General features: G+C 37.2%; 1 protein-coding gene across 4 annotated transcripts in view; it reads right to left on the bottom strand.

Annotated features, from left to right (window-relative positions):
• The window catches only part of LOC143239088 (MFS-type transporter SLC18B1-like), a 43,041-nt gene extending 23,611 nt beyond the window's left edge, over window positions 1-19,430 (bottom strand). Inside the window, exons 1-4 of one of the 4 annotated variants that reach the window (XM_076479899.1) lie at window positions 19,273-19,426; window positions 13,188-13,288; window positions 8,696-9,109; window positions 1,952-2,047 (exon numbers count right to left, since the gene is read on the bottom strand). In XM_076479899.1, coding sequence (XP_076336014.1) covers window positions 1,952-2,047; window positions 8,696-9,094 — 495 coding nt within the window. In that variant the 5' untranslated portion in view covers window positions 9,095-9,109; window positions 13,188-13,288; window positions 19,273-19,426. Of the gene's footprint in view, window positions 1-1,951; window positions 2,048-8,695; window positions 9,110-13,187; window positions 13,289-19,272 lie in introns of all 4 variants that reach the window. The other 3 variants (XM_076479902.1, XM_076479900.1, XM_076479903.1) reach the window with 3 other exon arrangements.
• Between the last annotated feature and the right edge of the window lie 877 nt (window positions 19,431-20,307).

The raw sequence follows: 20,307 nt of genomic DNA, 5'->3' as shown, positions 1-20,307 counted from the left end.
ACCTTACCTCTAGCGTGAAACTATGACAAACCATTCCTAGAATCCACCCTCTGGTGAATAAGACACGAACTATAATGTTATCCACTGGCAACATGATCTATGGTGAAGCACTATGACGAGAGCTATTCTTCTTTCAGTTGATCATTGGCACACTAACAGAGGCTAAATCGGGCTAAATGCATTGCTGGTGTAACAGAATAAACGTGCAATAATTCCAGAGCATCAAGTCAAAGATTATGCAAACAATCTGAGCTCGTCACAAATAAACATGGAATACTCAAAGAATTTGCTAATGTATTTGTGGACCCAGATAGCCAGTCAGGTTCCACAACAGTCACACGTCATTGCATGGACATACAGATAATAAATGTATGATAAAACCACCCAACTCGGGCTTTCTTGAAACAACAGCACGCATCTAGTACTTAAAGACTAGCAGTTGTCGAAGGACGGAATAATAGAGCCTTTAAAGAGTGCTTGTTTTTCTCCTGGCGGTAAGTTTCAAAACAATCTTTCAAGGTTCATTTGTAATTACAACTTCAAACGATCTTTGTTGGATCGGGTAGCAAAGTGTAAATTATTACTCTAAACGTGATGTTACAGTATCTAGCAAGGAGCAAAGTCTAATATGGTACACGTTCTCAGCGTGTGCAATACGGTAAACTGTAAAAGTACATATTTTGGTGGTTAGTTGTCTTGTTAAGCGCAAAGCTACATAACTGACTATCCGTCTCTGCCCATCACTGGTATCGAAATCCGATTTTTGGCATTGTAAGCACGCAGATGTACGGCTGAGCTATGTTGAATTATTTTACTGTTTTCACGTCTCTAAATATGACAGTTTGATTGTAAATATGTACAAGCAATCAAATAATGAAAACACGGAAAACTAAAAAAAAGCAAAATAAACAGAGTACGAACTTACAGTTGTGGGGCTTTTAGTGTAAAGCTACACAATAGGTTATCTGCAGTCACTCACGCGTGGGAAATCGAACCCCGGATTTTAATATTGTTAATCTTCCATGGAACAAACTACAAACTTGAGATGTTTCAAAGGGAAATCGTGACCTTCAGTTGTTTATTACTGACACTGTTTTCCACACAAAACCACAGTCATGATATTTATTATCACTGAGCAATAAACGTTAGTAGAGAAACACTTAGGCACGTTTATCCATAATATCACTAACTTAGAATGCTCGGCATTCAGTACCCAACAGCACTTTAAGAAATGCCCTCTCTTTTTACGTTTCTCTTTAATATCACCAGTTCAGAATGTTCGGCATTCAGTACGCAATTAGCATCACTCTGTCACCAACTATTCACACTAAAAATTGACTGTTACTCTTACAATGCACCTACAGTTTACAGCGTGAGGAATATTTTGTGCCATTGCATGGAATCGAATCCAGCTTTCCCGCTTCGACATCCTGAGCCAATCCACCCCCGTGGATAAAGGATATTAAGGTGGAAACATATCTCAACAAACGTTAATTTGTGGGGGTTGAAAGTTACTCGTCATATTTCTGTAAATGTCTGTGAGACTTACATTGGCGGATGCAAAATTATTTTCCAAGTTTCCTTATACAGATGCGAATTTCGTTTCCGACACCACTTCATGCGAATTCGAAAATTGCTCTATAAATGCCTTTATACAGGTGCACAAGTTACTTACCAAACACGTTTCTGGCGAGTTTCAAAATTGCTTACTAAATACCCTCACATAAACGTACAAATTACTTGGAAAACATATTTATTTCGGAATCAAAGATCACTTACCAAATACCTGTATACATGCACAAATTACTCACAAAATAATCTTGTGTGGGTTTGAAAATTCTTCATTATATATATATATATATACTCTAAATGCTCTCTAGTGAACTGCAACTAAATACAAATATTACCGACCAAATTAAACGTCTTTATATATTGTGCAAAATTTACTTACCAGACGTCCATAAATAGGTGCAAAAATAAATCCCACTAGTTCATATACTGAAAACACCATGCCGTATTCTGTTGGACTTGCACCCTTTTTTTCAGCCTAAAGATATATATATATATATATAATTAATTAGTAACATTGTCTGAATGCTTAAATCGTGAAGGAAGAGAGTACTGAAGAATCGTTTGATTTGTTGGAACTTAGAACATTCTCAAGTTTCATAATATTACATACACTATATGTTCTGGTGGCAAACATATTTCGTATGGAACTAAAACACAGTGATGAACATATATTAAATAAATTATTATAACTCACCTCGAAACAAATTAAAACAATAAAAAAAATGTACTTCTATGTGATCTGAAGTAGGCAGCACCTAACTCTGAGATATTTCCAACGAATAGTGCGATGGACCGTTACTTTTTACGCCCCCACGGCTGAAAGGGCGAGCATGTTTGGGGTGACGGGGATTCGAACCCGCGACCCGCGGATTACGACGAGTCTAGTGCCTTAACTACCTGGCCATGCCAACCTTTCTGCTGTTGAATATTGAAAATTATTTTAATGTATATATACTCATGAATATATATATATATATACACGTATGTACGCATATATGTCCTTATACATATCTACCTATCAATACATATGCCCCTCCCCAGTGGCACAGCAATATATCTGCGGATTTATAACACTAGAAACTGTTTCGTTACCTGTGGTTGACACAGCAGAGATAGTTCATTGTGTAGTTTTGTGCTTAACTTCATACAAACAAACAATGTATACAAACACAGACACTATTAATTCGCCTTCATACATTCAAAGTGATCTTCAGCATGAATAGATGACAAACATATCACATTTTTGTCTTTAATTATGGAAGTTGAAACTGAAAAAACAGTTCACGTTTCACTTGGATCGTAAATTTTTTTCAATAAAAATTATACAGGCTCTCTTATTTCGGGCCCGACATGGCCAGGTGGTTAAGGCAATCAACTCGTAATCCAAGGGTCACCGATTCGAATTCTCGTCACACCAAACATACTCGAACTTTCAGTTGTGGGGTCGTTATAATGTGACGGTCAATCCCACTATTCGTTGATAAAAGAATAGCCCAAGAGCTGGCGATGTGTGGTGATGACTAGCTGTCTTTCCTCTAGTCTTGCACTGCTAAATTAGGGATGGCTAACACAGATTGCCCTCGTGTAGCTTTGCGCAAAATTCAAAATAAACAAATAAAAAAAAGCTATCTTATTTCACTCAGAAATAGGCTTAGCGAACGATATATTCCTCTTACATTTCAGGTCTGCACAGCGAAAAGGTTTCATATTGTTAAGTAGAAGATCATGTCATAGATTTGGTACGAGAAAAAATACACATCAAGTTCCAGACGTCTAAGATTTTTTATAAGTAGGCTTCAGAAGATGTTTTTGTTTATAATATGTTGAACTTGCTTTCGAAAACAATAATTAAAATGGTCAGAATACAAGGAACACTGGCGTAACCTGTAAAGCTGTAAGCATGTTTCGGTATATTCTCAGACGTTTACGTTATATTCGGGTCTGAAAATGACTTAGTTTGTTATAAGGATTTGAAGTTGTAGTCTTAAATAAATAATAATAGTAAAGCATAAATAATGGTTGCCTCATTAACCTCATATTAAGGTCTAGAAAGAAGTCAATAAACTAATTAGAAAGTTACACACACACAGAGGTTTCAATCAGACAAGACAGAAATGAAAAAAGTTGATCCGTGAAGCTTAAATTCCGTCTTTAAGTAACAGTGAAGAGATATAATAGAACAGCTAGTCTTACTAAAATTAACTCGAGTTTGTTTATTTGTTTTTCAATGAAATAAGACAATGAAAACAAAACCCTGTGTACCTCTTGGGAAAGCAGGGCATAAAAACAGAATACATCACTCAATCGATATTAGTTAATCATAAAATTGATCGAAATAAGAACCGAAACAAAGATCTAATAAAACAATATTCACTATCTAAAAAGTGGTATTAATTACCCACGAATTATTATGTTTATGTGACTACTTTTCAAACGAATAATGCTCTCATTTGTAAAATAACAGACACAAACATTGTATTACATAAGCAGAACACGATTACAGCCAGATAAAATAATGGATTCTTTTTTTTTTTTTCACTCTGTATACTAATTATAATCAGTAGTACATCTTTCAAGGCTTCCTTTATCTTTGTCTCCAACGTAAAGCGGTATAGATAGGCCTAACCCTTCTATTTGCACTAACCGTCCCTAATTTAGCAGTGTAAGACTAGAGGGAAGGCAGCTAGTTATCACCACCCACCCCCAACTCTTGGACTACTCTTTTACCAACGAATAGTGGGATTAACTGTCACATTATAACGCCCCCACGGCTAAAAGGGGCGAGCATCTTTGGTGTTACGGGAATTCTAACCCGCAACCCTAAGATTACGAGTAAATCGCCTAAACCACCTGGCCATGCCGGTTCCGAGTTTAATGTCCAAAAGCTTTTAAACAAATGGTATTTACAGGTTTGTATGCACTATTATTTCAATATCAACTAAATTTACGAACACAGCTTGTGATAAAAATAATGATGAATGGAATCAGAAACGTTATTTTTATAACAGAGTTGTCATCTGTGTACTAATTAAATAGCACCATTACACTATATATAAATATGGTTGTCATTTATACGACAATGAAGTAGCAACATAATCTATATATAAAACTCAAAACCTCTGTTTCTTTGTTTATGTGCTTGTTTGTCTGCCGCATGCACTACGCATGTCACACTTTTCTGACGTAAATGTGCGCAAAACGACAATTTGTCGTTTATATACGCGTCAATCATCTGCTAGCTGAACCTTTAATTTTATCGTTATTATATACATTCCACGAATATAAATTCTACAAACAATTAATATTTTTGGTAAGTTGGAGTTAACATTTAATTTAGAATATAGCATTATAGGCCTATTCGGTTATAGATCATTAACTACATATCTACTAATACATCATATATTTAACCTCGCACACAGAGAAGAATTGTGTATAGAATTAGCATGTTGTGTGTGAAAAAGCCTATTCGTAAGCCGTATGTAAACCGTAAGCCTATCCTATATATAAACATAAAATGAAATTTTATTACGTGAAAAGATTAAGGCTTACATTATAATACTTATTGTGTAAAATCAGATTAAGGTGAAGTCAGGGAATGTATTTTATTCTCTTTTTTTTTTTTGCTCTAGGTGGTTTGATACCTGAATTTATTATTATTATTATAAAGTAAAATATTGCATCTTGTGTATAATATATTTCATACATAAATGTCACAATGTCTGGTATCACATTCATAAAGATATATTAAATTTACATTAAGACAAATTCAACATAATATTACACTTATATTTACATTTGAAATTTTAATATTTGAAGAGGGATGACGGGGAACTAGAGAAATAGAGCTAGGCTTATCCTGTTCGTCAGGATGCATACTCATAATGTGCAAGATAATCTAAACATTCTTGAAAAGAGCCTACTTAGTCTTGCTAGTAAAATCATTTTTCACAGGAAAACCCTAATTTAAAACAGGTTCGTGGTTTATTTTAAAATTCAAACCTAAGAGTTATTTTTTCTTCATAACTTCATAAAATATTTATTGCCTATTGAAATATGGAACAAAGAAACAGAAATAGTAGGATTTTTTCCAAAAATCCAAGCAACCCTGGGTAAGGTTACCAGTATTTACATATATACACAAATGCAGTTTTAAATAAAAGGGTTTAGCAGCTTAAATATGAATTATTTTCACCAGGTCTTGTGAGTTACTATACACCCTTGCTTTATCTACCGCTTCAAAGAAGTGGAATTTTATTGGTTACTTGAAAGTGGGTGTGAATAAGCAGACCTAAAGTTTACGTGACCACAGTGCTTAAAATAAAGTTATTGATTCGCTGGTTTATATGTACTGTACACATGAAAGTAGCAGTTGTAAATAATGTACTGCCAGAACTGAAACATAATTTGAATTGTTAGGACTGAATTCTGGTAGCTACAGGAAGAAGAGAAAGGGTTACCATTGGGTTGCTTGGTGAGATTGACCGTATTTAAATTTCCTCAATTGGATTAACATGACAAGTGATGATTTCTACAGCCATAAAACCTTTTTTTGACTTGCGACTGATTTGTCTTGGGGCTCCCTCGTCTCTCAGTTTTTCTCTCCACTCAGTCATCTTCTAATCATTCGCACTGATATTCTAAAGCTGTAAGCATTTTTTGTTATCTTATGCCATTATCGTGTAACATGTCTTATGTTTCGCTACAATCAACTCCTGGGATGTGTTAGAGAAAATCCTTTAATGGGTGTTCTCCATTTTTTTTTTTCTTTTAGCTCTTCATAGACTGTTATACCCTGTATTTCGTTATAATTAGCTGTTGGTATCTGTTGACAATGCATATTAGTGTTAAATTAACATACCACATCTCGGCAAGATGGTTATTGAAAAGTAGGTGTAATCCATTCACTAAGGAATCAGTTTAAAAGAGTTCTCGATGGGTTAAAACTTAATTCAGAAATTAAAGCTCAGAAACAAATATTTCATAATGTTTTCCTTTCTTAAAGTTCTAACCAAAAGAAAGAAAACAAAGGCAGAGTCTGAATCTTCACAGGCTTGAATGCTCCTTCACAAGTTTAAATATTCCTTCACAGGCTGGAATGTTGCTGTATAGATTTGAATTACAGAAACGGCCTAGAAACTTGCCAAGAATGAGAGTTCGTCAGATACGGAAAAAGTTTCTGGTTACAAAGTTTTTTTGATGTTGTATCAGACACTGTAGAAAGAGAGTTGGACGACGTTTAAGTACAATGGAGTTGTTTTTGTGACAGGTTACGAACTGATGAAAAATATTAACAGCAAAGACATAACAAGGACATGCCACTTTGACGATTTAAACTGAGGGTTTTTATTCTCAGTTTTTCACCAATTTTTTATAAGTGAACCTTAAGGACGACTTGGAAAAGAAGACGTCCAATGATTCTCTGTGATGTTCCCTATCACAGCAACAATAGGCTTAGTATGTGGTTTTCTTCCTTCGATAGCAACCGCTGATGATTGGAGTTGCAGCACGGTAGCATTAATCAAGACCTAACAAAGAGTTAGGGAGCACGGAGCAAGAAAGTTCAAGCCAAACGATTAGAACGCTCGACTCGTAATTTGAGGATCGCGGGTTCGAATCACGTCACCAAATACGCTCGCCCTTTCAACCGTGGGGACGTTATAATGTCTCGGTCAATCTCACTATTCGTTGGGAAAAGAGTAGCTGAAGAGTTGGCGGTGGGTGGTGATGACTAGTTGTCTTCTCTCTAGGCTTACACTGCTAAAATAGGTGTAGCTTTGCGCGAAATTCCAAACACAACAAACCAAAGAAAGGTTAAGCGACGTGATGGTTATTTCCCTAGAAAATTTTGAAAGATGTATAGACTGGGATGAGCTAATCGATAAAATTTACTTTAAAGAAGTTGTTAATTTCCAACCACACGGCTACACAGCAGAATCTCTGTTATGCGCCCACCACGAAAATCAAACCCGGAATACTCGTTTCATTGTATTCATTGTAGGACTATTTAAGAGAGTCCTAAGATGGTATTTTCTACTTCATATTGTTAGTGTTGTTGTTTTTTTGCGGTGGATTTGAGACTTTGGATTTGAGTCTTCAGTGGAAACAGAAACTGAGGACTCGTAAGAATCTGTTAATGGTTCATTTGAAACGAACGACGAACCAATAAAATAGGTTTAGCCATTCTTCCCAGATCTGCAAGATTCTTCAGAAACTGCATAATCGTTTGTCTTTTAACAAGTTATCAGAACACTTCCTACTTTGTTTTAAGTTTTTTTATGGTCACCAAAATTTAGCTGTTGTACTGCGCTACCTGGTTAGGTTAGTTTATTCACTCACATCATAAACGTTTTTTTTTAATTTCGCGCAAAGCTACACGACAGCTATCTCCACTAGCCGTCCCTAATTTAGCAGTGTAAGACTAGAGGAAAGGCAAATAGTCATCATCACCCACCGCCAACTCTTGAGCTACCCTTTTACCAACGAATAGTGGAATTGATCGTCACATTATAAGGCCCCCCACGGCTGAAAGAGCGAGCATGTTTTTGCGACAGGAATTCGAACCCGCGACCCTCAGATTACGAGTCAAACGCTTTAACCATCTGGCCTTGCCGAGCCCATCATAAACGTAAAAATACTTTAAAAGGATACAAACCGTGAAGGAGGTTTACCTTGCTTCTTATCTAACTCGTTTGGGGTCAGCTGGTGTTACTGTAAGCTTAAAACATTTACACCCCTCTCCCTGGTCAAAACGACAACCGTACAATATGAAAATGACACACAAGGAGAACACGAGCTTGCGCGTCTCAGATTGCGAGTCGAGTGTCCTGACCACGAGACTGGGTTTTGATGTTGTTTGTCGTTCCTAACATTTTACAGTGTTAGTAATAAAGTCATCAAACGAGGTGAGTAAATGTAATAAGTTCACAAACGACATAGAAATCAGATATAGTAGAATATCGTTCCAGCCTTGAGTATTTTAACCATGAGAGTTAAATTTATCAGTGTCGTATAAGAACAAAAGATAATGTTCTTGTTATATTTATATCCCCTCCCACAAACGTCAGTTTTTATGGGCTAGTTTGTCTAGTAAAGAAATAAATGTTCACAATCTAAATGTACTTACCTCTTGAGGAAAAAATGGAGCTAAGAGAGAATAGCACGCCCCTACCAGGAGGTTTCCTATACCTAACGAACATAAAACACTGATCTGACGGCGTGAGAAGCCACCGGGACCTTTTTTTACCACGTCGTTTTCAGTAGATATCCAATTTCCACTTCGAGAACTTTCACTTTTGAAGTTCACTCGCTCTTTTGTAAAAGAGTTGTCACACGAACCTTGACCATCTCTTTTTGTTGAACTCAGGTTAGTGGAATTTTGATCGAAGGAGTAAGACAAATTCTGGTCTGACCATTTTGAATTCTCATGAAAGCTGGCTCTCGAAGAGGGCAGCAGTTTCCGTGATTCGTCCTTCTGGTGCTGAATTATGTGTTTTTTATGCAGTGTCTCATCCCGTTTTCCCATGGTTATGGTACTCAACTAAAATGAACAATTGTCTGTTATTAAACGTTATTTATCTAATGAATATCGACGATCAATTAAAACCAACAAAAACATAAAATCTAACGATAGCTTCTGAATGTTATGACGTGTTAATTATTTTGATTTCTCAAACTATGTTTTTTTCTTATTGTTACAGAAGTTTATATGTTCGTATTTTTGTACAGAGGACGATGACGAAATAGTTTTTATTTGAATGAAATCATAATCCAACGAAATATTTTCTTTAATAACTCTCTATAACGAATTACATTCTACAATGACTCTCTAAAACGAAACACTTTCGGCCTGCCCCCAGTGGCACAGCGGTATGTCTGAGGACTTACAACGCTAGAAACCGGGTGTTAGTACCTGTCGTTGGCAAAACGTATATAGTCTATTATGTAGCTTTATGCTTAACCTTAAACAACAGCTTTCACTCATGACCTCTAGAACGAACTACTTTCTGTAACAATCCTCTATTACGAATTACGTACTTTTTGTCATGAAGCACAGTAGTGGTTCATAATAAAGGTCGTCAATTTCTTCTTTATTATTATTTAGTACATGGGTTTCCAACCGGTGGGTCGCGACCCCAAGGGGGTCGCAAAGCCTTGGCAGGGGAGTCGCGTAGCCTTGTTAGAAGTAGCTTGGGATAACATTAATTTTATTTCATTAATTACATTTTCATGCTCTTACTTTTTTTTTGTATCGGTGCAAAGCAAAACGTGTGCTACGTTAGTTCAATATCATTAGGTGATATTATGGGTGTATGTACGAGGTCTGTTCAAAAAATACGCGGACTGACGTCATAAAACAAAATGTACTTTATTTAGAAGTTACAGGTCTGGAACCCCTTCAAAGTACTCTCCTCCCCAACGCACACACTTATCCCAACGGTGTTTCCACTTGTTGAAACAGTCCTGGTACGCTTCTTTTGTAATGTCCTCCAGCTCCTTCGTCGCATTTGCCTTAATCTCGGGAATCGTCTCAAATCTTCTTCCTTTCAAGGGTCTTTTGAGTTTGGGGAACAAGAAAAATCGCAAGGAGCAAGGTCAGGTGAGTAGGGGGGTGGGAAAGAACAGTGATCGAGTGTTTAGCCAAAAACTCACGAGTTCTGAGGGCTGAATTTCGCAGCAACGCGGTGCATCTTCAACTTTTCGGTCAAAATCTCGTAACAAGATCCCACACTATTCAGCAAGCTCCCTGACAGTCAGACGTCGATTTGCCCGCACCAGGGTGTTGATTTTGTCGACGTGTGGGTCGTCAGTTGACGTGGAAGGACGTCCAGGACGCTCATCATCTTCAATGGACTGTCGACCATCTTTAAAACGTTCATGCCACTTGAAACATGCCGTACTCTTCGTAGCAACATCACCGTAAGCCGTGTTAAGCATAGCAAAAGTTTCAGTCGCAGATTTTCCAAGTTTAACACACAATTTCACAGCAAGTCGTTGCTCCTTCAAGTCATTCATTCTTAAATCCGCCAAACGAAAAAATCGCACTTCACTTAAAACCGCGTAGCTAATACACAAATGAAGATATCTGCAATCGGGAAATGGCGTCGTAATCAGCTGATCTGTGCAAACCTAGCGACACCAAGCGGATTCCCCTGGAACCAACTGGAGCCGCGCAATTCAAACAGTCCGCGTATTTTTTGAACAGCCCTCGCATGCGTGCCTGTGAGTGAATGTGCCTGTGTGAATGTGTATGTGTCTGCAACTGTATGTATGTGTGTACTAGTGAGTAGCGAGTATGTGAGTGCACGCGCATGTACGTATGCTTGTGTGTCTGTTTAGCTGTGATTAAGTGTGTGTGTGCTCGCTGTCGACACGTGAGTCACATGTCCGTTGCTGATTGGTGGATGACGAATCTCGCAACTGGCCTCGCTCCCTTCCCTCCCAATACTTACCCCATCATTACTCTATCTGCACCCCCCACAAGTAGTCAGTGTAAGATCTACAGTTGCCAAAGCGTTCATTATTCAACATTTTTATTTTATTTTAACAAGGAGATAAGTAAGCAGTAGAGGTGAGTTGTGTCCATGGCTAAACGGCGCAGATACTCAAAATTCTACCTCAACATTGGCTTTACCACTGTGTTCGCCAACGACGGCATCGAGAAACCACAGTGTGTTTTGTGCCATGCTGTCCTGAGTGCAGAGTCAATGAAACCATCAAAACTCAAGCGTCATCTCGAGACGAAACATCCAGAACACGTAAAGAAGGGTTTGGATTTCTTCAAACGGCATGAACGGTGTCTTAAAAGCCAAAGAATCGATAGAAGTGGGTCGTTTCAGCAACAGAGTGCAGCCGTAGTGGAAGCTTCATATGAGATTGCATTCGAAATTGCTAAACAAACTCGAGAAAGGAAAGATCTTGTAGCTCACTTCGAAGATGAAGCATGGAATAAAAGGGTTGCGTATCTAGCCGACATTTTTGACCAGCTGAACAAGCTCAATTTGAAGCTTCAAGGAAGGGAAACACGTGTTCTCCTTTTTCAAGATAGTCTTCGGGCCTTTGTTTCCAAACTGCAGAACTGGCGTCGGAAAACCAATCTTGGAAACATCGCTATGTTTGAAAAACTTTGTGGAGTGACGGATGAGTCTCAGATCCAACTGGATCAGTTCCTCAAGGATGAGATTACCGAACATCTTCAGTCTCTAGAAAAGGAAGTCGAGCGTTACTTCCCTGAGCTATCACAGGAACAGGAAGCCCTGGTAAGGAACCCATTTTGTACTGAACTTGATGTATCCAGCATCCCAGATGATATCCAAGATGAATTTCTGGATCTAAGGAACGACTCTTCAGCTCGTGATCTCTTCAAGGTGAAATCCGTGACTCAGTTCTGGTGCGCTATGTATCAGTCATACTCCAAAGTCAGCATGATAGCTTTACGTGTCCTTGTTCCATTTGCTTCTACCTACTTGTGTGAGGCAGGATTTTCCACTCTTGTCAATATAAAAACAACGAATAGGAACAGATTGGATGTTGGAGATGACATGAAACTGGCTCTAACAAACGCTCGGCCACGAATTTCAAAGCTTGCTGCTGAAATGCAACATCAGGCATCTCATTAGCTGGGTTGGATAGCTGTTCAAACCTATGTTAATATTATTTTAAGAAATATATGTTCATTTTGTGAATTCAGGTTGGACCAATGTGATTTAATTTGCTAATAAATAATTACAGGATTTTTAAATATTTTTTTAGATGTTTCTTTCCCTCTCCTTCACAGAAAATAAAAGAAAAATTAAGCTGCTGATAGTAAGCCCTAAGTAGGGGGCACATGGGTTTCAAACTTTTAGGTAAGAGGTCGCGAGTGCCAAAAGATTGGGAACCCCTGATTTAGTAGTTCTGCCAGCTAACAGAAACAAAAAGAACTGTGACTATTGTAATAAAACCTGGGTAATGCTACTAAACGCATCACTGCGCATTCTGTAACTTATATTTTAAGTTTATATCACAGATTATTAACCTATTGGTGCAGCTGTACTTATGTTACTTGTTTATTTATAATGTTCCTGGCCTTTTATCACTGCGTGATTTTCTTCGGCCATGTTACACAAATATCTAGGTTCTTTCACATAACAGAAACACCTTTAAACCATTTAGAGACGTAACAGTGACGTTACTTACTCAAGCTACAAATCCCTGTTTTGACTCTCCTAAACGTTACAGCTTTAAGACGTGGAGTCAAAACAGGAACGTGTAGTTTGAGAAAGTAACGTCAGGATTATGTCTCGAAGCTTAAATTTATCTGTTTTAGCCCGACGTGGCCAAACTGTTAGGGCATTCGAGTAGTAAATCGAGGACCCCGGGTTCGAATCCTCGTCACACCAAACATGCTCTCCTTTTCAGCCATGGGGGCGTTATAATTTTGATGGTCAAATTCGTTGGTAAAAGAATAGCCCAAGAGTTGGCAATGTGTGGTGATGACTAGTTGCCTTCCCTCTAGTCTTACACTGCTAAATTAGGGACGGCTAGTGTAGATAGCCCTCGTGTAGCTTTGCGCGAAATTGAAAAACAAGCAAATTATATCTGTTTTTTTTATTGCATTTTTACTTTAAATTACTCACTTATCTTGTTTGGTACAGCGGTGAGACTTCGGATTTACAACGATAAAATCAGGGGTTCGTTTCCCCTCGATAGACTCAGCAGATGGCCTAATGTGTCTTTGCTATAAGAAAACATACACAGTTGTTTTACTTAAATTAACAATTTTTAATAACCTTGTGATACCGCCTACAACAGATAACCTTATACCATAACCTTTATAACAAATGATTTTCTATATTATTATAGAGCTGAAAAGAATATCCAAATAAGAAAACATTTAACTAATATCCAGAAATAAAACTTGAATTTCGAATATTCGAGTTTTTTTAATACGTTATATTTCCTAGGAAACAATCAGATGTCATCAGATCCATCAAATTTTGCCAATTGCAAGTAAAACCTCTGAGTACAAACTGTTAGAACATATATTTATGTACAATTAAGGTAAAAGACATCCTATACTAATTTTGCTTGTAACTTTGCATTTATATACGTCCAATTTTAAATCTAGCAAACTGGCTGTGAGTTGCTCAAAAAGTGCAGCCTCCCAGTGGCACAGTGTTATGTCTGCGGACTCACACCGCTAAAAACCGGGTTTTGATACCCGTGGTGGTAGAGCACAGATTGGTCATTGTGTAGCTTTATGCTTAATTCTAAACAAACAAACCAATTATGAATTACTTTGTATTATAATCTGTATAACGAATGACCTTCTATCATAATTTCTATGAGTGATAATTTTCAATCATAACTTCTATGATGAAAGATCTTCTCTCATAACCTCTATGAACAATAACTTTCTATCACAACCTCTCTGAGGAATTACTTTCTGAAGAACTGACGTCAATGCGAAATACTAATAATTTTTCGTAATTTTTAGGACTCGTACAAATACGTCTAACCAAAATATTTTCAATGTAACAAAACAGTCAAATCTGTATAAAGAGACCAAACATACAGCGGTTTGATATCTCATTTAAAAAAAAAAAGAAAGAGACACAATATATATACGAAGCTATGTCAACATGTAGTCTGCAACATCAGCCAAGTTATATCAAGATTAGACATTTATAGACCTAATGTTAAAATAACTAAGTTTAACAAGAAACAACTGAGGAAATAAGTAACAACATGAATAAAAAACAAGAGAGAATTCTCAATAGCCGCGGCATTGGAATTATTTTATGTAGGAGTAGAGTAAATTAATCCACGAGATCTTTCTCCCCCCCCCTTTTATTAGCTATATTTTCACCAGTAATACCAAGCATGAGGAGCTCGTATACCCAATTCGATTTTATTACACATCAGGATTTCTACCGGTCTACCTTCAAACTGAAATTCTTCCAGACATGGTAAGAGCAAATTAAACTGTGAGACCTTAGGTGTGATCAAATAAATCGCATGATAGACTTTGACCTCCTGAGTCCAAAAATGTAATTAGATCTCAAATTGGTCAAGTGATGATGGAGCTATGATCTAAAAAGTGTGCACAAAACTCAGAGACGTTCAATGAGCCGTTGTGCCGTGGCTAACAAAGATAAGAAGTTATATTAACTAAACTGCTAAAATCAAAGTGATATTGATTTGAACTCAGGTTAATTTCAGTTCGTTGCCTTTGCCTCGTTCCATTAAACCAGATAATAGTATTTGTTTGGGATATTTGTCCAAAGCCTTACAAAACCTGCATGCGCTAGTCAAACGTAATTTTGAATGGCTATATTATGGAGGAAGACAGCTAGGCAACCGTAGCAATTGTCAACGTTTGAGTTATTTCAGTCAAAGTAATGCAGTTTGACAATTACTCCCATAATGCACTCACAGCCTCCAATGGAGAAGGATGCGAACCATAATCCCTTAGCTCCACAGTGTAGCACGCAAACTGATAGGTCACGCCCACCTCGGGTAATATTAAAGAATTAAATGTATAAAGTGGCACGTGATTGGTTCACAGTTTGAAACAACAACCAGTATAATATGTATATTACCACTACAAAAATCCTGGTCTTCTTACGTAACCAGTTGTTGTTGTATGAACCTGTATAAAGCAGTGACAAGTGGAACATCGGATGTTAGGTTAACATTAGGTTAGGTTAACGTTTCATTTAAAACGACCACTTGTTTTAATCACCACTTCCATAAGCCATCGTTATTATTAGTTCATAGGCAACTGAGCGAGAAAAGTGGCATTCATAAAGGGTTACACGACCCTTTTGAGGGTATTGTCTTGAGTTTCAAATAAAATATGTCGGACGTAATTTAAGTTATTTAATACACATAATGTGAAAAGAATATTTAACACGAGCCAAAGGCAGTGTTACCACGTAGAATCTCACTATTCGCCAGGTCTTCCTTATGCATTTTTTTTTATTCATCCAGAACATATTCAGGCATGTTAAACACTACGTCACGTCCGTCCCAATTACACAATGAATCAAACACGTGTGGATTATACCTAGAACTTGTGGTACTGGTATCTGTCCTCTCAGTAGCTCGTGCCCGGCATGACCAAGCGTGTTAAGGCGTGCGACTCGTAATCTGAGGATCGCGGGTTCGCACCCCCATCGCGCCAAACATGCTCGCCCTTTCAGCCGTGGGGGCGTTATAATGTGACGGTCAATCCCACTATTCGGTGGTAAAAGAGTAGCCCAAGTGTTGACGGTGAGTGGTGATGTCTAGCTGCCTTCCCTCTAGTCTTACACTGCTAAATTAGGGACGACTACCACAGATAGCCCTCGAATAGCTTTGTGCAAAATTCAAAACAAACAAACAGTAGCTAGTCTAGTCACAGTGTCCAGCCAAACTGGCTTCTGTAGATCACGACACTCGTTTAGTCACAATACATTAGCTCCTGTAGATCACAACCCTAACGTAACCATAATATGGATCACCATCTTAATGAGTTCTTTTCCGCTACCACTTCACATCTTACAATTTATATCTTTAATCAAACGTTTTCCTGAAGAACTAACTACATCACTTTCAGACCTTGGCTCATCAAGAACTAATTACATCATTTTCAGGCCTCGTCTCGTTATCAGGCGCTAATATTTAAATATTTTTGGAACTTTGAAGTGTGTACGTAAATAATATTTCAAATATAAGTGAGGAAAATAGTAATAAACTTAATACTGTCATTTGGCGTTAGTACATCAGTGACTTCTGGTTACAATGAAAGATTTTTGTTTCTTCTTCTGTAATTAACAACAAAGCTACACAATGGGATAGCTGTGCTCCACCAACAACGGGTTTGGTTTCGTTTGTTTGGAATTTCGCGCAAAGCTGCACGAGGGATATCTGCGCTAGCCATCACTAATTTAGCAGTGTAAAACTGGAGGGAAGACAGCTAGCTTACTCATTACCATCAACCGCTAAACATAGGCTACTCTTTTGCCAACGAATAGTGGGATTAATCGTAACATAACTCCCCCACGGCTGAAAGGGCGAACATGTTTGGTATGACGAGGATTTGAATCCGCGACCATCAAATTGCAAGACAAGCGCCCTAATCACCTGACCATGCCGGTCCTACTAGCGTTTTAAGTCCGCAGACAATTCGCTATGACACTGTAAGACTACAGTGACGGTGTTGTTGTTGTTGTTTTGAATTAAACACAAAGCTACACAATGAGCTATCTGTGCTCTACCCACCACGGGTATCGAAACCCGGTTTTTAGCGTTGTAAATCCGCAGACATAACGCTGAGCCACTGAGGGCCTACAGTGACGGAACAGGGAATAAGGTATTGTTTGTTCGTATTTGAGAAAAAGTCACATTGAAGTGTCCATTCCAGGAAATCGAGTACCGAATTTTAGCGTTATAACTCCGTAAACTTACCACTGTTCCACGAGAGAAACCAGGCAATAATTCGCTGTAACGTAAATCGTAATATTTAAAGTATACGTTCAATTACTTTAAAAAAAATGTTTTTCTATGAATTTATATTAACTTCTAAATTCTTATTAACATTGAATTCAAAGTTTCTTTTCATTTAGATACAGTTGTTGTTTTTTATTTCTTTATTTTATTTGATAATAAATACTTATAATCTCGTCATATCAGTTTTCAAAAGTCCTTGAACCATCTTTAACTGTAAGAATTGATCATAGTACTTAGATGAGTAGCTTATCGAAATCGAGATTTTTGAAAGCACTCAATAAATTAAGTATTGATGCTTGTGCTTGCCGGAGAAAATCACGTGCTCCTGGATCTACAAGGTTATCAGTTAGAGAACAATGTGCTGTTGAAACCAACAAAAGAAGTAAAACGTTTACTTTCTTTAATCACATGAAAAGTGATAATAAGTCTTCGGTTTTCGAAGTTAAAAGAACGTGTGACAAAATAGGTATCTTAATATTAAACAACAGAAAAGAAATGAATATTTCCCAGTATGTGGCACATAGGACTTACATCGCTAGAATCTGGGTTTCGGTATCCGTGGTGGGCAGAGCACAACTGACCCATTGTTTAGCTTTGTGCTCAATTACAAACAAATCAATTTCAAGCCTTGTAAGCTTCACACATTTTAGCAGATGCTATCACAGAATACTTTTTCGCTCTTGTCTTGATAAATTGGCCACATACATAGCAGAGTGTGTCTGGAGAATGCTTGCAGCTTCTTGATGCCATCTCTGATAAAATCAGATAGGTCTATGTGGTGAGCGGTGAGCCCCTGTATATATATTACTATGGAAAGTTCTAGAAATTTCTTGTAAGTTTGAGAAAATTCTCTATAAACTACTCAGCACTGAACCTACCTGGAATGTTCTGGAAAATGAGTAAATTTGAAAATGCCATTACCCAGGTCACAAAAGCAAAGTTTGAAGAGAAAAATGGGTCTTTTCCATTTACTTTAGGCATAAGCGATTGGGAAATAACACTTTCTGCCCAGGAACAAGAAGAAGTAAAAATGTTGTTACATAGTGTTATCATATTTGTAAACTACTTGTCGTCTCTCGATACTACTCTAATTTACGTGACTTCCAGTTTAGAACTTTCAAGGCGTACCCCTACAAACGTACTTCATCTTAACGTTATGTGCCATTTAACTAATATCTAGATTTCAACAAAATATACAGCTTATAACATTATAACGTACGAAATATTACAAAACGCATCTGTGTTCATTAATAACAGGATAAGAAAACTTGAGCTTCGAGTACGAAACTTTTTTGTTGTTGTTGTAGTATTTAATATTTAAATGTACAAAGTTTACAACAACAATTCCATGTATTTAAAGTAATCAATAAAGTTAAATGACGCATCTAGACTATTCACGTATGAAGTTAGATACCTAAAGTTCTGAACGAATTTGATGGCCGTGTAGGACGTCTCAATGACTGCGAGGTTACATCTATTCCAGAACACAATATTCTCCAAATACCTCTAGCTCAAACAAGAATTTAAAATGTTTAAAAATTACAAATTGGTCGACTTATCTCGTAGGAGACATCGTATTAAAACCTGAGTGTCGAGAACAAGTATTAAAACTCAACAGGATGACATATATTCTAAGTGTTTATAAACAGATCAAGAAATTCATACAGAAATTTTTAATACATAAACACTGCTGCCTGAGATTAGGTTCTGATGGATAAAGACTCCATTCTCCAAATACCTTTCTCTATACAATACATATTACTGTCTACATTTACCCCTTCTGATGCATATGGTAACGTTTCAATATTTCCATACTCCTGGTTTCATTTTTGCATAATTTAATAAAGTTTAAAAAGCTTTCTACGAACACTACTCAATTAATGATATTTATATCCTGTTAAAAACAGCATAAAAGTGTTTATATCCTGACAAGGAGTAGGTTAATTATTTGATGTTCCTCGGGTTTTTAATTTGCTGTTTTTTACGTATATTTTTAACACAAAGCCCTCTGTCAACCACGAGAAATTGCACCCTGTATTTTAGCATTACGAGTTCATAAACGTGACGCTAGTCCACGTGTTTAGTTGTTTATACTACTTCACAAGGACGTAGACAGGAATGAAAAAAATTGGGGGAGTTACTTTTTAAAGAGAAAAGAAATGAATATTAAAGTTCCCGAAAAACAAAAATAACGAATTACTCGAGAATGAGAAATATAGAACCTTTTACCTGAAGTAGTAGTGTGTGCTTGAGATGCGTTAATCTGGAAGGATTCGTGAAGGATGCGATAAAAGTCGTCGTCGTTCACATAGTTCTTGTGAAATACTTTGTGTTGGAAAAGAACCAAGAAATCAGTTTTTAAAACTGAACTTTGTTCTCCGACTGTCCACTGATGTGATGTCGCCCAATCATAGCAATAACGGAGTTGTGACGTGCGAAAATGGCTCACTTTGGACTCCATCGAGTAAAGTGAAGTTACAACGTTGACAATTATCATTTTGTACGCTCACTTAGCTGGAGATTGTTATTTATACAGCGAGTTACACTTTACGTGTGGCCTACGGAGTTATGGCATTCAATGATTTGTTTGTATTTCAAACTGACAAATATAGATGGACTGTCAATATATTGTTTCAAATAAATATGGTAAAAACGTACTTTATACCAATAACGACATCAAAACGTATTGTTTAGCAATAACAACATTAAAACTTACTGTGTACTTTTAACAACATAGAAACGTATTGTGTACTAGATGTGTACATTAAAACCTACTGTGTGTAACAATGGCAACATCAAAATGTGTTGTTTAATTATATATATACATATAACTCATGTCTTTTGTTTGCACATTTAGTAATACAAGTATTTCAGTTACATTTGGAGTTAATTTGGAGATATATAATTAGCTAAATAATTACGTGTAATGTGATATGGAGAAAGTAATGAAACTCCATCATCTGAGAGTTTTCCTCTCAAGTTATGAGATAGAGGGCCTGGCATGGCCTAGCGCGTTAAGGCGTGCGCTTCGTAATCTGAGGGTTGCGGGTTCGAATCCTCCTCACACCAAACATGCTCGCGATTTCAGCCGTGGAGGCATTATAAGTTGACGGTCAATCCCACTATTCGTTGGTAAAAGAGTAGCCCAAGAGTTGGCGGTGGGTGGTGATGACTAGCTGCCTTCCCTCTAGTCTTACACTACTAACTTAGGGACGGCTAGCGCAGATAGCCCTCGTGTAGCTTTGCGCGAAATTCAAAACAAAC

This window comes from Tachypleus tridentatus, chromosome 13, assembly GCF_004210375.1.
Source record: "Tachypleus tridentatus isolate NWPU-2018 chromosome 13, ASM421037v1, whole genome shotgun sequence".
Classification (NCBI taxonomy): Eukaryota; Metazoa; Arthropoda; class Merostomata; order Xiphosura; family Limulidae; genus Tachypleus; species Tachypleus tridentatus.
The sequence above is the reverse complement of the archived record's forward strand: the minus strand, read 5'-3'. Positions and strand labels throughout refer to the sequence as shown.